At 40.2% G+C, this 13,415-nt stretch overlaps 1 protein-coding gene across 3 annotated transcripts in view; it reads right to left on the bottom strand.

Annotated features, from left to right (window-relative positions):
* Positions 1-13,415, bottom strand: part of pard3ba (par-3 family cell polarity regulator beta a) — a 98,699-nt gene that overhangs the window by 58,276 nt on the left and 27,008 nt on the right. For all 3 annotated transcript variants that reach the window (XM_019351930.2, XM_019351929.2, XM_019351931.2), the window contains exon 3: positions 1,000-1,177. In XM_019351930.2, the coding sequence (XP_019207475.1) occupies positions 1,000-1,177 (178 nt within the window). The remainder of the gene's footprint in view (positions 1-999; positions 1,178-13,415) is intronic.

Below are 13,415 nucleotides of genomic sequence, written 5' to 3'. Positions count from 1 at the left end.
ACTAGTTAATAAAGTTTAATCAGGTAAGTAACCAACCTTGTGTAGATGTCACAAAGGGAAAATTAGGTAAGCTAACCCTACTTGTAATAAATCTGAAGGGATGGACTCGCTTTTAGAGCCTGCCTCGAGTGGCCAGTAGAGGAACTGCAAGCTTTGACATCTTGTGCGTTGGCTTAATTTTTGACTTTACCTTCACATCTTCTTCATCAGTTGGTATCATTGCCATAACTTGGCTAACTTCATAACAGCAACAGGTTCACTTGGTCAGACTACAAAAATTTAAATAATGTGAGATCTGGATTTTTTTTCAAAGCACTTCACTTATTTTAGAAGCAGAATAATGCTCCAAAAACAACAGGGGACGATGGGAAAATGATATAACATTTATCAGTCAAGTACCTTAACAGACCTCCCAATCCCAACGTGTAATTTCAGTGTCAAAAACAACAGGACTGAGGTGTAAATGGGCATTTTCCAATTGTGTGTTTTTTTTTTTAAATTAAAATGCAACTCAATCTTCAGCAGTTGTTTTTGTTTTTCTAAATGAATGCTGCATTGTTGCCTCGGTGGCTCTCAGTTGGCTCTCGTTTCTACACTTTGCTCAGACTAAGTAAAGAACGCTAAGTGAGGACGCCAGGAGAGCAGGTTGCGTCAACGCTGCATCTGTTTTCACACGCCATCAAGTTACAGGCAAAAAGTTTCTGTGTTCGGCTTGCATCTGTTCCAGAAATGCACTTTCTGATTCTCTCGCCCTCTCTCACACACATGCAGTCACACACCTACACACACGTACACAGCTGTATCACCATGATACCCCTTCTCACATGCACAAAAAAATGTGTTGATTGAGTATAGCCTCGGTTCTTCAGGTGTTTAAGAGATTTTTGCAGACTCTTCTCTTACATCTGTGTCAGGAAAAGTGTATTTTCACGAGTTGAGGCTCAACTTGCATATTTAACACGTGCACACGAGAAAGTTACACAGCAGGTAGGGACGTACTGGCTTTGAGGACGGCCTCGTTCACTTCGATCTCTCCTCTGTCTTCATCCTGGTACTGCAGGTGGGGGTAGTAGGTGAAGGGCTCTGGACTCGGGGCAGCACTGGACGAGCTGTTAGACACGCTCTCTCTGGGGCTTTCCGTCCTCACATGCTGGGGTTTGTTAAACACTGCCACCAGCTGGAAGACAAACACAAAAGTTAAAACTGCATCCTAAATGTTCGAAAATATTAAACATGATATGTACACAAATCTGAAACAAACAAGCTTTTCTTGAGACAAGCGTGACAGGATAAACAATATGAGTCCTGGCATATGAACAAGCTGGAAACACACAGCCAGGTTATATAGCATCTCCACTGTGCCGTGATCACAGGAAGGCTTTTATGTGATTTATCTTGCCGGCAGTGGGGATGCAACCTGCTTCGTTCTGCCAAGTATGCAGATGCGTGTGTGCGTGTGTGTGTGTGTGTGTGTGTGTGTGTGTGTGTGTGTGTGTGTGTGTGTGTGTGTGTGTGTGTGTGTGTGTGTGTGTGTGTGTCTGAGGAAAGCAAACAGAGCTGCATTCACAGCTCATTCACTCTCAAACCTCTTACAGTGCACACCGGCTGGTGCCTCCGCAGCGACACGATGACTTTTGTATTTCATGAACAAAGGAGAAAAACTCTGACCGGCCATTTCGTCCAGTTCGGGGGACCCGACACACGGCGAGGCCCGGGGCGAGGTGTGCGCGTATGAAATTAGCGCTCAAATGAGATCTGACATGAGAATGAGAAGCTGTCAAACACAATGACACGGCTGACACAATGAGACGACGGGAAGAGACGGGGGCGGCCAAATGAACAGGGGATGGAGGGCAGGAGAATGACAAACAATCCTAATTGAGACAGGGACATGATGGCAGATAGGGGGAAAGGGGAGCGAGCGCGTGGTCGTGTGTGCCCGCTGCGATCTGTGCTATTGCACGGATTGGTTTGATAAATGGGCGCGTGGCGGCGTGACGCTCTCATTAGATGGCGGCGGCGAAGGGAAATGACCACTTAATGAAAAGCAATAACCGCGATGGAACGAGGGAAGGAAATAAAACAGCAGACGAGTTTAGGGCGTCAATTAACAACAACAACAACAATAACCAAACACACCCTGTGTGTGTGTGTGTGTGTGTGTGTGTGTGTGTGTGTGTGTGTGTGTGTGTGTGTGTGTGTGTGTAAACAATGGGCACGGAGTAGGCGGAGAGATATGCATCATCCATCACACTGTGACGCCGCCTCTCACCTCAACCTCCCGTGATTCAATATCCTCATGACACCTGGCCAACGCCATGCAAAGGAGATTCGTCAACTGTATTCATGCGCGCATACGTATGAGCGTTGGCGTGAGCTGCGAGATGAGGGATTGAGCGGCTGGCAGATGCAAAGAAGGGAGAAAAGAAAAGACAGATCGCCAGGAAGACAATCTGATTGCGCCGGCTGATGGATGCTTCGCGAGCTCCTTCTCTCTTCTTTATCTTCTTTCCTCTTTCTCTGCTTATCTCCAACTCTCCCGAGCCTCCGTCTCTTTCTCCAAACTCGTTGACAGCATCAATCAAAGAAGAAGTCTCCGAGCATAACGTGACACGCGCGCGCACACACACAAACTACCACGCGCAAATACACAGTGATGATGAGCTCCCCTCGAGAACAATTTATTTGTTTTGAAGAACAACTTCTTTTAATGTATGGAGGGATGATGATGATTTGCTTTTCAGGAGTTAATTTTTTATGGCTGACACAGGCAGGGGAGTGATGCTGATGAAGGCCGCCCCGCTGCTTCCGCTCATCACTCAATCAAACACAAAGTATCAACAAAATGAATCATGTATCCCCGCATCTGGAACAAATGTAGAAAAACTGACCTTTTGAAGTACTGTTTTTGAGTCTCGGCGATGACTTTCCATTGATCACGAGATGCTTGGCGCTAAGCCGTAACCTTTAACTTGACCCAATCCAATCAAGTAGCATCTGCTCAAGATGCCTTTGCATTTACATGTGCGATTAAGTATTCTCAATGAAAACTCAAGAAAAATCCTATTGAGTTAAGAAAAAAATTCTTACAAATAAAAAGAATAATTTACTAAACAAACTGGTTCTATGTTTAAAAAAATGTAATTAACAGCTAAATAGAACAGGTCCATAAATGGTGCCATTTCCCAACATGGTGCCATTATAGTGACGGTTGTTGGGTGCTGACGAAGGTGAAACTGGGGTGAGAAGTGTGTCAGAATGTGAAAAAAGTCAAGTCATTTATTGACAAGCTACAGTTTGAATTCAGAGCAGAACAGACCACCCCAAGAAGACCTAAAAACACTTTAGGGATACACAATAAAGAGCCAGTTACACCTTTTCATCAAGCCTGTTCTGGTTACCCTGGGTAGCAGCATTTCCTACCACCTAAGTAAAATTAAGATAAATGTACCTTTGCTTGATGTGTTTAAAGATACAGTGCACCTCAGTAGGCCTAAATGCTAACAGTAGCATGCTAACAGGTTCACATTGCAAATACAAACATGCTGATTACAATCCAAGTACACGGTGAGCAGAGACCAAGAAATCTCAGTGGGGTCCTGCTACTTGGAGGGATGTGCTGATACCAGAAATTTAGCAGTCGAGGACCAGAAGAATTACACGATTCTTGATACCCAGGTCAACATGATATCAAAATGATCATCCAGTGTAATTAAAGATAAAGTCTATTATTAAGAACCTTCTAAACTTTTAATAAAAATGTCATTTTGGCAAATAAAAGCAGCAACAGGGCAGAAACTGAAATATTTTCCCCTCACTCCCAACTGGTTGGATCTGCCGTAGGTTCCTGTTCCTGAGTTTTTCCTTCTCACTGTTGCCACTGCACTTACTCAGTGGGACTGTCATATGATTGTTGTGGTTTTCTCTGTTTTCTCTGTGTCATTGTGGGGTTTTACCCTACAATATAAATGGAACTAGTTAAATAAAACTGAATTGAATATTAAGATGGCTGCTGAGTAGCCTACTGCAGGGTATAATGTTAGTTACGGGACTTTGTTTTCTATAACAGAAACATTTTAGCTAAAGTAAGAAAGCCGATTTCAGACCAGCTGTCCCAAACAAAATGGTCATGGAAATTTTAGGGTAACATCAGAAGGATAATTCATTCAGATGCTAGCCTTTTAGGTGCTTCACTAAATTGGAAGTTTTTCCTTCCCTTTGTGTAGTACAGTAGCACCTGTAGCCATTTGTAGGTGTATGTTGCCCCTGTCAGCTCTGGAACAACTGCAGTCTCATTACATAAGTTGCCTACAGCATGTACCTACAGCACTAAATGAAAAAAAGGAAAAAAGAAACAAGTAACATCGCATTTTCAGAATTTTGGCATTAAAAGTGTCAATTCTTCTGACATCCCTAGCCTCGTGTAACAAAGTAGCCATCAGCAACACAAAATGAAGTGTGTCAACTAAAACCACATTGTCACCAAATGAAGTGAATATCAGCGTAAGATGGGGTGGGACATGTTTAAGAGGGTTACATACGCCACAAAGCCTGGATCAGCAGCCAACTGTCCCCTTTACACAACGAGTGACAAATAAAACCATTTTTTTGAAGGTGGTTTATAGATTTTAACATTTTTTGACAGACAATGTTTCTAGATAAGAAACTAAGGAGTTAAAAAGCATTCATAAATCATACTAGTATCATGTGTTAAACAGTTTACAAACACTTTATTGTAACAACGTGTCAAATTCCAGTCATGATTCATCCTCTTTTGACAACGAATGTGTTTCAAATGGATCATCAGAGATATTTCAGTCTTTGCCCAGTTTCACAGAAACTGGTTAAATCATTGGATTATCTGTCATTAATGGAACAACAATGTGTTTCTAAGAGAACAAACTGCTGATGCATTTTTAAAACATGTTCAGAAACTAAATGCATTTACCACCACTGCATTTGGACAGCTGTGAACATCTATGACACAAAACCTGATTTCAGCACAGTGGGATGTGTGTACGTGGGGTTTTTTGTTTGGGTAATCCAGGCCTCAAACGGTGTAGAATAGAAAAGATGAATATTGTAGGATGCTTCTTAAATAAACCTGGGAAAAGCTCACTTTTCCAAAGCACAGCGATTTGAAATTCAGTCCTTCAATTACAATACCAACATCTTCCCCTTGGAGGCCTCTCTGCCCCAGGATGAAGAACAACACCTTGTATGGTTCAGAGAGCGTTTACTTAACACCAGTTTCTCTCGGTCCTTCCTGACTGTCATTAATATTCTAGGAAACAAATTGCCTTATTTTTCCTGCTGCGTCCGTGGGGGGATATTGATATGGACCTGGGGAGGCTGCATGTCAACTACTGCTGAATAATGTGACCCCTCGGTCTCATTTCCATAACAAACACACACAGATACTCACGACAAATACGAATAACTAAGCTCTCTATACTGCCATGTTATGATCATCTGTAAATCACAACACTGTGTGTATATCCAGCGTGACCAGACGGGCTTTGTGTGTGTGTGTGTGTGTGTGTGTGTTGCAGAGCCAAAGTGATTACCAAGAAATACATGAAAGCCATATATAAAACCATGTGTGAAGCATGGATATAGATAAATAATGTGTCTGTGTATGTACACACTGCCTGGGGCACAGAGTTATAAGATGTTGCAATATATGAAGCCTTCAGCAGACAAAGCACACGGATTTTTAAATTAAAAGATAGGCAGCGTACATCCTCCCACACACATCCTCCATTACATTAAGATGTATTTATTTTACTTTATTATACTTATTTATCTTTATTATTCTTACTCTGCTGTGTTTGAATAGATTTAAATGACTAAGCCAAAATAGAAATTGCATTTCTAAGAATTCAAAGGGTTGTGATCCCACACATATTCTCAGGCTGCCTTAGGGCATCTAGGGGTTTGTTTTTAACACTGTAAGTTAAGATTTTGCATAAAACTTTCAAATCAACTTTGTCATATTCTAAGGCACCTGTGATTTCTCTGCTTTCAGCTGTTTGAAAAAGGTATGTCTGTCATTATGACAAAATAGAAACACAACAAAGTGAGTGTCAGTAGCAGCTTCTCAGCGTTAAAATACTTTTGATGTTTGTAAGGTCTATCTATTGTTTATTACACTACACACAAAATAGTGTAGTTGCAGGAAGCGCATTTATAGCAAAGCAGGTTTTACCTGTATGAGAACTCAAAGACAGTTTTTTTCATTAAAATGGCTGTTTGCTAGGAGCAGGGCACGGTTCAACACCACCTCGATAAAATATGACGTAGTCCCGCAGTTCAGTCCACTCAAGAACCTCGTCAAAAACAGCACCTCTGGTGTTCAGATGCGTTCGGATCTGGACTACTTTCAGCCTAATAGTTAAGATTTGCGATTACATTTAGCTTAAAATTTAGCTTGTACCAGTTTTGGTTAGCTAACTGTTTCCATGCATCTATAACTATTAGATTACAATTTAAGCACGTATCCACTTCTACATATCCATTTAATGCCACTAAACATTGGGGATAGCAAACTGTTTAACCACTGTTTAACTAACAATTTGTTAGCTAATTTGTTAGCTAACGTTGGCTAAACTTGTTTGTCTTCTAACATTTTCACTCATTTTAACTTCAAAAGTGGCAGCCATCTTGAATGTTTTTCCTCTTTCTCATTGTAGTATGACGACTTCAAATTGTTTACAAACAGCCTTATAACCTTATACATCATTACCGATTTTTTTAGTTCTCGTTGGTATTGTGTTAAAGCATACTGAAACATTTCTGTACAGCAAACTGTCTAGTCTTCTGCTTTTACATGGGGCGTGCTGATAATCAGTTAGTTTAGTGCATTTGATCTCCAGCTACTCACCTTCTTAATGAATAAGGAAGCAGTAAGGGTGTAGTTAATTAAATAAATAATGACATGTATTGCTGTTTATCTGAGGTTGCACTTACACTATTTTAAGACCTGCTAAAGACCAGATTGACATAGACGAATCAATTTTATTGATTTGTGATTTTATTTCTTCTTTTTTTTTTTACACTTTTTTTTTTTTTTTTTTTTTTTTTTTTTTAAATACTACTTTGGGCTTTCTATATCTATTGGTCATCATTTAGTTAATTTTAACATGTTCTCAGTTGTTTAATTAAATTGTATTTTTGTGTCCAGATTAGCTGACCTACCTTCCTTCTGCAGCGGTACCCTCTGGGGTACTGATCTTGGACAATGACCATTTGCTTTTCTAAAATACCCCAGCCCAACCTTTGGCCTCCCTGACATGTGAGATCAAAACAAACAGGATTTCTTCATTGGGAATCAATACACTTAAAAATCATGACTATTACTATGACTGACATTTCTTTTACTTAAGCTGTATGTTAACTCCGAGGCCCGCCTGCATCCTATTCATCACTGCTGAATTTTTAAACAGCCGGGATATGAAATTATCCTGCTGATATTTTTACATGTTGCAACTCACAGATGGACCAGTTGGGTGTTTTAAATAATTTATGTACGTGCTAAAAATTAATTAGCCAAATGCAGCAAGTGCTTTATGGAAGAGACAGGGAAGAGGATAGTATGATAAGCACAGAGACACACTCGCAGAGAAGCTCACACACTTCATAATGCCATCATTTAAAAATACACACCAGAAAAAAAATTCACATTTGTGTATGTGTGTGTGTGTGTGTGTGTGTGTGTGTGTGTGTGTGTGTGTGTGTGTGTGTGTGTGTGTGTGTGTGTGTGTGTATGTATATATATATATATATATATCTGGCTTAGACTATGTGTAGACACAATCTGAAACACACACTACTTCACAGTTAGAGGATAAACAGTGCCACCTTGTTTTAGCCAAAGGCTACTGCATGTGGATACGACTAACCTTTACATAAGCGTCACCAACACATGCACACAAAAACCTCACAAACAAACATACACACTTCCCTTTTCCATCCGCTGGTACTAATCAACCCATTTTTCTTCTCCTCTCTCATCGCTGTCTAGCACTGCTGTGTATGCGTGTGTGTGTGGTACCAGTCTATTGAGATGCTTTTGTGCTGTTGTCATTTATCTTACGACTGCCCCCCTCTTCTCCGTTTTCTCTCTCTCACGCTATTCTTCATTCTTTCTTTGAACGAGAGATGCATAATTCAGAAGGAGTGCACAGCATCCTGACAGTAGTATGGTAACCCAATCATCTCTCTCTCACACACATATATATACCCCCACACACACACACACACACACTTTCTTCTCTAAAGTACAGATGATTTTAGAGATCCGCTTTTTAAAAAAAAAACAAAAAAAAAACACTTAAATCTGAATCAAAGAGTATAAACCTCCCACGCTCAGTGTCTTGACTCGCCTGCAGAAAATGAAAGCCTGCACTACCTGACGATCTGACTCTGTGTATACATTTTGGGATCGCGCCGAAACTTAAAGTATTCAAACTGCAGTTTTCGGTCAGCCGGAGGAACAAAAACAAACACTTTCTCCATATGGCTCCTACATTTAAGTGTGCATTTGTACATCTGGTGTTGTTTTTCGGGTTTCTGAATTTCAAGCAGCTGAGGTGTGAATATCCCTGTGTGAAAGTGTTTGCAACACCATCATCTTCCCTCCATGTATGAATTAGAGGCTGTTCATCAAAGAGCGGAAGAGCACGTGTGGAGAATGAGTTTCTCCACAGCTGTAAAGCCTGATGAATATTGACAGAGCACAGGTACGGAGGGGTGAATGAGCACAAATTTGGCTCTCCATATCCATGACATCACGTTAGAAATGGCAATCAATCAGGAGCAAAGCGTGGAAAGTCATTTGCTCTTTTTTCAAATCAGCTAGCAGGTAAATGTAATTAGTAACAGTCTTAGCTATAAAGATCGGTGATGCTGAAGCTGGAGCGGCTGCTGGATAATCGGATATACAAAGTGTACCGGTGGATATTATCAATCGGTCATATTCAGCTGATTCCAGGAGGCATATTAATAAAACACATAGAGAACTCACGCAGAGCTATTAGCTTCAGCTTTAAGGGAAAGAGCATTGTATGTATTATTAGAAATGCTGGATTATGGGGGATAATGCAGAGTCGTTTATGAGGCTGGCTGTCTGCAGGGCTGTGCATTAAAAACTGCTGAGTACTGAAAATTAAAAGTCATTTCGCCCTTTACACTGATTACATCTTCATATTTTCTCATTTAAATTCAAGAAACTTCATAATTTGGCTGTTTTTTTGCTGCATATTTAATATTGAGGCTCTGGGTACTGATTTATCATATTACATTTACAAAAATGGTCAAAATATGATTCCAAAGTTAAGGTACAACATTAGTATCACCTTCCTAACTCTACAGTGGGGGAACCAATCATTTGATTATTGTAGTTCTGTAGTTCACCACCTTTCTCATGATTATTTTGGATGGAGCACCAGACTGAGGGCGACTGATTTTACATTTCTTCCATTTCTGAATAATCACACCTGCATTTATCACCAATCTTCTTGCTGATGGTCTTCTGTGGACAGGTGTACACATAAGGAGCTGAGATCAGGAGTATCTGTAATTGACTGACCGATTGATTGTAATCTAGACACCCGTCGGTGGGAGCCAGAATTCTGGCTGGGTTGTAGAGGATCAAATATGTATTTCACTCCATTTCATTCCAATCTTATAACTTGTTTTTTATGGACTGTTGGTATATAATCTTTCTCTCAGGGCACAGACACAGGATAGACTCCTTTGGGTCCTGTGCATTAAATGGTTCAGGCTTGTTCTGGTGGATCCCAGAGATTCTTAAACAGCTAGAATTTGGGCACCTTGGAGATCAGATGAAAACCAGCTTTTTGTCATTTTCTACAAGTTTTTCCTGTATGAGGTGGCCATGGCTTTTGCTGGTGTCACTGGTCTTCTGCAATGCTTAGATGACTGATGTGTGTCAGATATATGTATAAAAACCATGAAGAACATTGCATCATAACAAGATGACCTGCCTTTGCTTTTTAAACTTGTTACTCATATACAGACTACACAGGACATACATACAATTAGGTCCATGACTTGTTGGACAAAGAGAGTGCTGTTGCAGTGCAGTCTCAGTACACCACCGCATTGGATTTTAAATCAAGCAATCCAAGATGTGATTGGTGTGCAGACTTTCAGATTCAGTTCAAAGGGTTTTACAGTAAATCTGCATTAACTGTGCAGGAATGAGAGCCATTTTCAGAGACTCAAATTTAATGAGGGAAAAACTCGTTCCCTTGTTACTTCATGCACAAATAAAGAAAACAAAATATCAGAAGTTGATTCAAAGTGATGAATTTGTAATTTATAACTTTTGAGTTTATTTTTAAATATGAGGCTCAAAGACATTATGTACGTGAGGGAGGCATCATTAAAAAACTAAACTAACAGAGACATAGCAAAAACTTTATAGAACTGGCCACGTCAACAGTTTGGTTCATTCCTTTGAAGGACTGGACTGGCCAACGCAGAGGCCTGAAAGACCACAGAAGACAACTAAAGTGCATGATGACAGAACCATTTCCATGGTTAAGAAAAACAAATTCACAACATCTAACCAAGTCAAGGACATTCTCGAAGAAGGAGCCGTATATAATTATCCAAGTCTAAAATTAAGAGACGCCTTCATGAAGGGAAATACAGAGGGTTTACAACAAGATACAAACCACTGTTGACAGTCTGAAACAAGAAGGGCACATCAAAATATCAGTTTGTGTAGACAGAGAGAAAGAAAACGGTGATCCACAGCACTGATCATGACCATCTAACATACAGTGGAGTGACAAGGTGTTTGCGCCTCCCCCGAATTCATAGTCTTTTGCTTATTTATCACACTTATATGTTTTAGATCATCAAACAAATTTAAAGATTAGACAAAGATAACTCGTAAATACAAAACAGTTTTTTAAATGATGATTTCATTGATTAAGGGAGAAAAGTTATCCAAACCTACCTGGTCCTGTGTGAAAAAGTAATTGCCCATCTTGTAAAACCATGAATTAACTGTGATTAACCAGATTTTTTGAAAAGTTGAGTTCAGTTTCACTAAACACACAAAGTGAAGCAGGCTAAAAGAAGCATCATCACAGAACATAAAGAAGCACATTGAGAAACAAATACACTGACATCTACCAGTCGGGAAAGGGTTACAAAGTCGTTTCTAAACCTTTGGGACTCCAATAAACCATGCTGAGAGTCATTATACACAAATGGAGAAAACTTTGAACAGTGATGAACCTTCCCAGGAGTGACCGGCCGACCAAAATTACTCCAAGATCACATCAGCAACTCATCCAGGAGGTCACACAAGACCCCAGAACAACATTAAAGAACCGTAGGCCTCACGTGTCTCAGTCAAGGTCAGAGTTCATGATCCAACAATAAGAAAGAGAGCGGGCAAAAATGATGTCCATGGGAGAGTTCAAGGAGAAAACCACTGCTGACCAAAGAGAAAACAAAGGCTCGTCTCACATTTGCCAGAAAACATCTTGATGATCCCAAAGACTTTTGGAAAAATAGTCTATGGACTGACGAGACATCACTTGTGGGTCTGGTGTTTTTTACCCTTAATTTGTATTATCGCTTTGTAATATTTAATTTGTTTGATGATCTGAAACATTTAAGTGTGACAAACATTGGAAATGAGGAAGGGTGCAAGCACTTTTCGCAACACCGTATTATAGCCCCAAACAACACACTCTCAGATTTACTGTTTAACACATGCTGTACTTTGATTGTGCAGCACTAATGGAAACTGATTGCATTTAAACTCCAATGAAACCATTTGGAAATATCTGTATGTGATGAAACACTTTTGCAGCCGGCTTTTTATGTAATGCACTGAATTACCAACCCTGAGACCACAAACGATATGTGCATTAAATATAAGATAAATCTGTGTTTCCAGAGTTTGGAGTGCAGCTTTTCCCTTAAAACAACACCTAACATTAAGCAGGGATCACACACTCAGACCCGTCTCACAGAGATATACTTACTCACTCAAGCATAAACCAAAGACTAACCCAACTGTTAAGTATTGTACACACTTCACCTGCACACAGCCACAGACTTTCAGGGCACTGCAGGGGCCATCAGAGGAATGTTTAGCCTGTGTTATTTAAACAAGTAGAAAATTGGTTGTATTACCAGTGAGAGCAGGGCTAATCCTGCTTCTATTCCAGCCTCAATCTATACAGCACATGTACCAGATGTGGGGGATTACCACTCAGATATGCACACACCTGGCTATGGGCCTGCAGACAAACACACACACACTCAGTGAGAAATGACTGCGCACACAAGCAGCATGTAAGATTAGAAAAGAAACCACAAAGGCGGCCAAAGTGATGCATCCAGTCTCCCACTCACAAACGAAAGCGCTCGAGCAAACGCTTAATCGAAAGTGTCAGGCCTGTGGTAAAAGACTGCTTCAAAATAATGAATCATATACGGAGACATCACTACTTGACCCTCTAAATGTTTCTGTTTGAAGAGGTGCCAGCAGTTCCAAATGGCAGCTAGTACTTTCACATTAAACATAATGTCTCTTTGATGCCTCTGACAGACTGATCTAAATACTAGCGCACCAAAGTAAATCCCTCCGTCTGTTGGTGCAACGATCTAAGCATCTGCATTCATGCAAATTTAGCAAATGCTGACCCAGTTCCCACACTTCAGACACTGCAATTCCACAATGTAAAAAAACAAAACAAAACAAAACAAAAAAAACAGGCATCAGGAACCCATTTACAGTGTTAGAGAGGACACGACTCACCTCCAGTACTGGTGACAAGGTTTTTACAAGGTTTTTTGAATACTTTGTACAACCTCTGAATTTTAAAAAAAGCAACTCAGGTTAAAAACTACTAATTAAACACATTTCTTACAGGAAGGAGTCACCCTCGTTCCCCAGATATTACACAAAGAATTGTGGGACTCTTTATAAGACACAGCAGGAAATGTGCACAGAAGTGTTGTTCAGGTTAGGTGGGCTTTCCCAACTACTTCAAAATGCTGTACTTTAAATATGAGGGGAAAAAAAAAAAGATTTATTGGATTAGAATATAAATTAAATGTGTTTCCTATAACAACCCTTCTCTTCTTTGCAAGAATAGTTTAAAAATGAAGAAAAAAAGCTCAAGCTTCTTATTTTCTTCTAATGTGTTTTATTGTATTTGTGGTCGGTGTGTGTGTGGCAGGATGCTGTTTGTTGGTGGAGATGGAGTCCTGTAAGACAGAGGTCCCCAACCCAGTACCAGTCCGTGAGTCGTTGGGTACCGGGCCGCGAGAGTTGAGGCTCGGGTGTAAAATGTATGGTTTTCAGGGGTTTTATCGTTTGTTTGTTTTTTAATCGTTTTTATCGTTAACTCTGTTTCCCT

This window comes from Oreochromis niloticus, linkage group LG23, assembly GCF_001858045.2.
Source record: "Oreochromis niloticus isolate F11D_XX linkage group LG23, O_niloticus_UMD_NMBU, whole genome shotgun sequence".
Taxonomy (NCBI): Eukaryota; Metazoa; Chordata; class Actinopteri; order Cichliformes; family Cichlidae; genus Oreochromis; species Oreochromis niloticus.
This window is presented reverse-complemented; position numbering and strand designations above follow the sequence as displayed.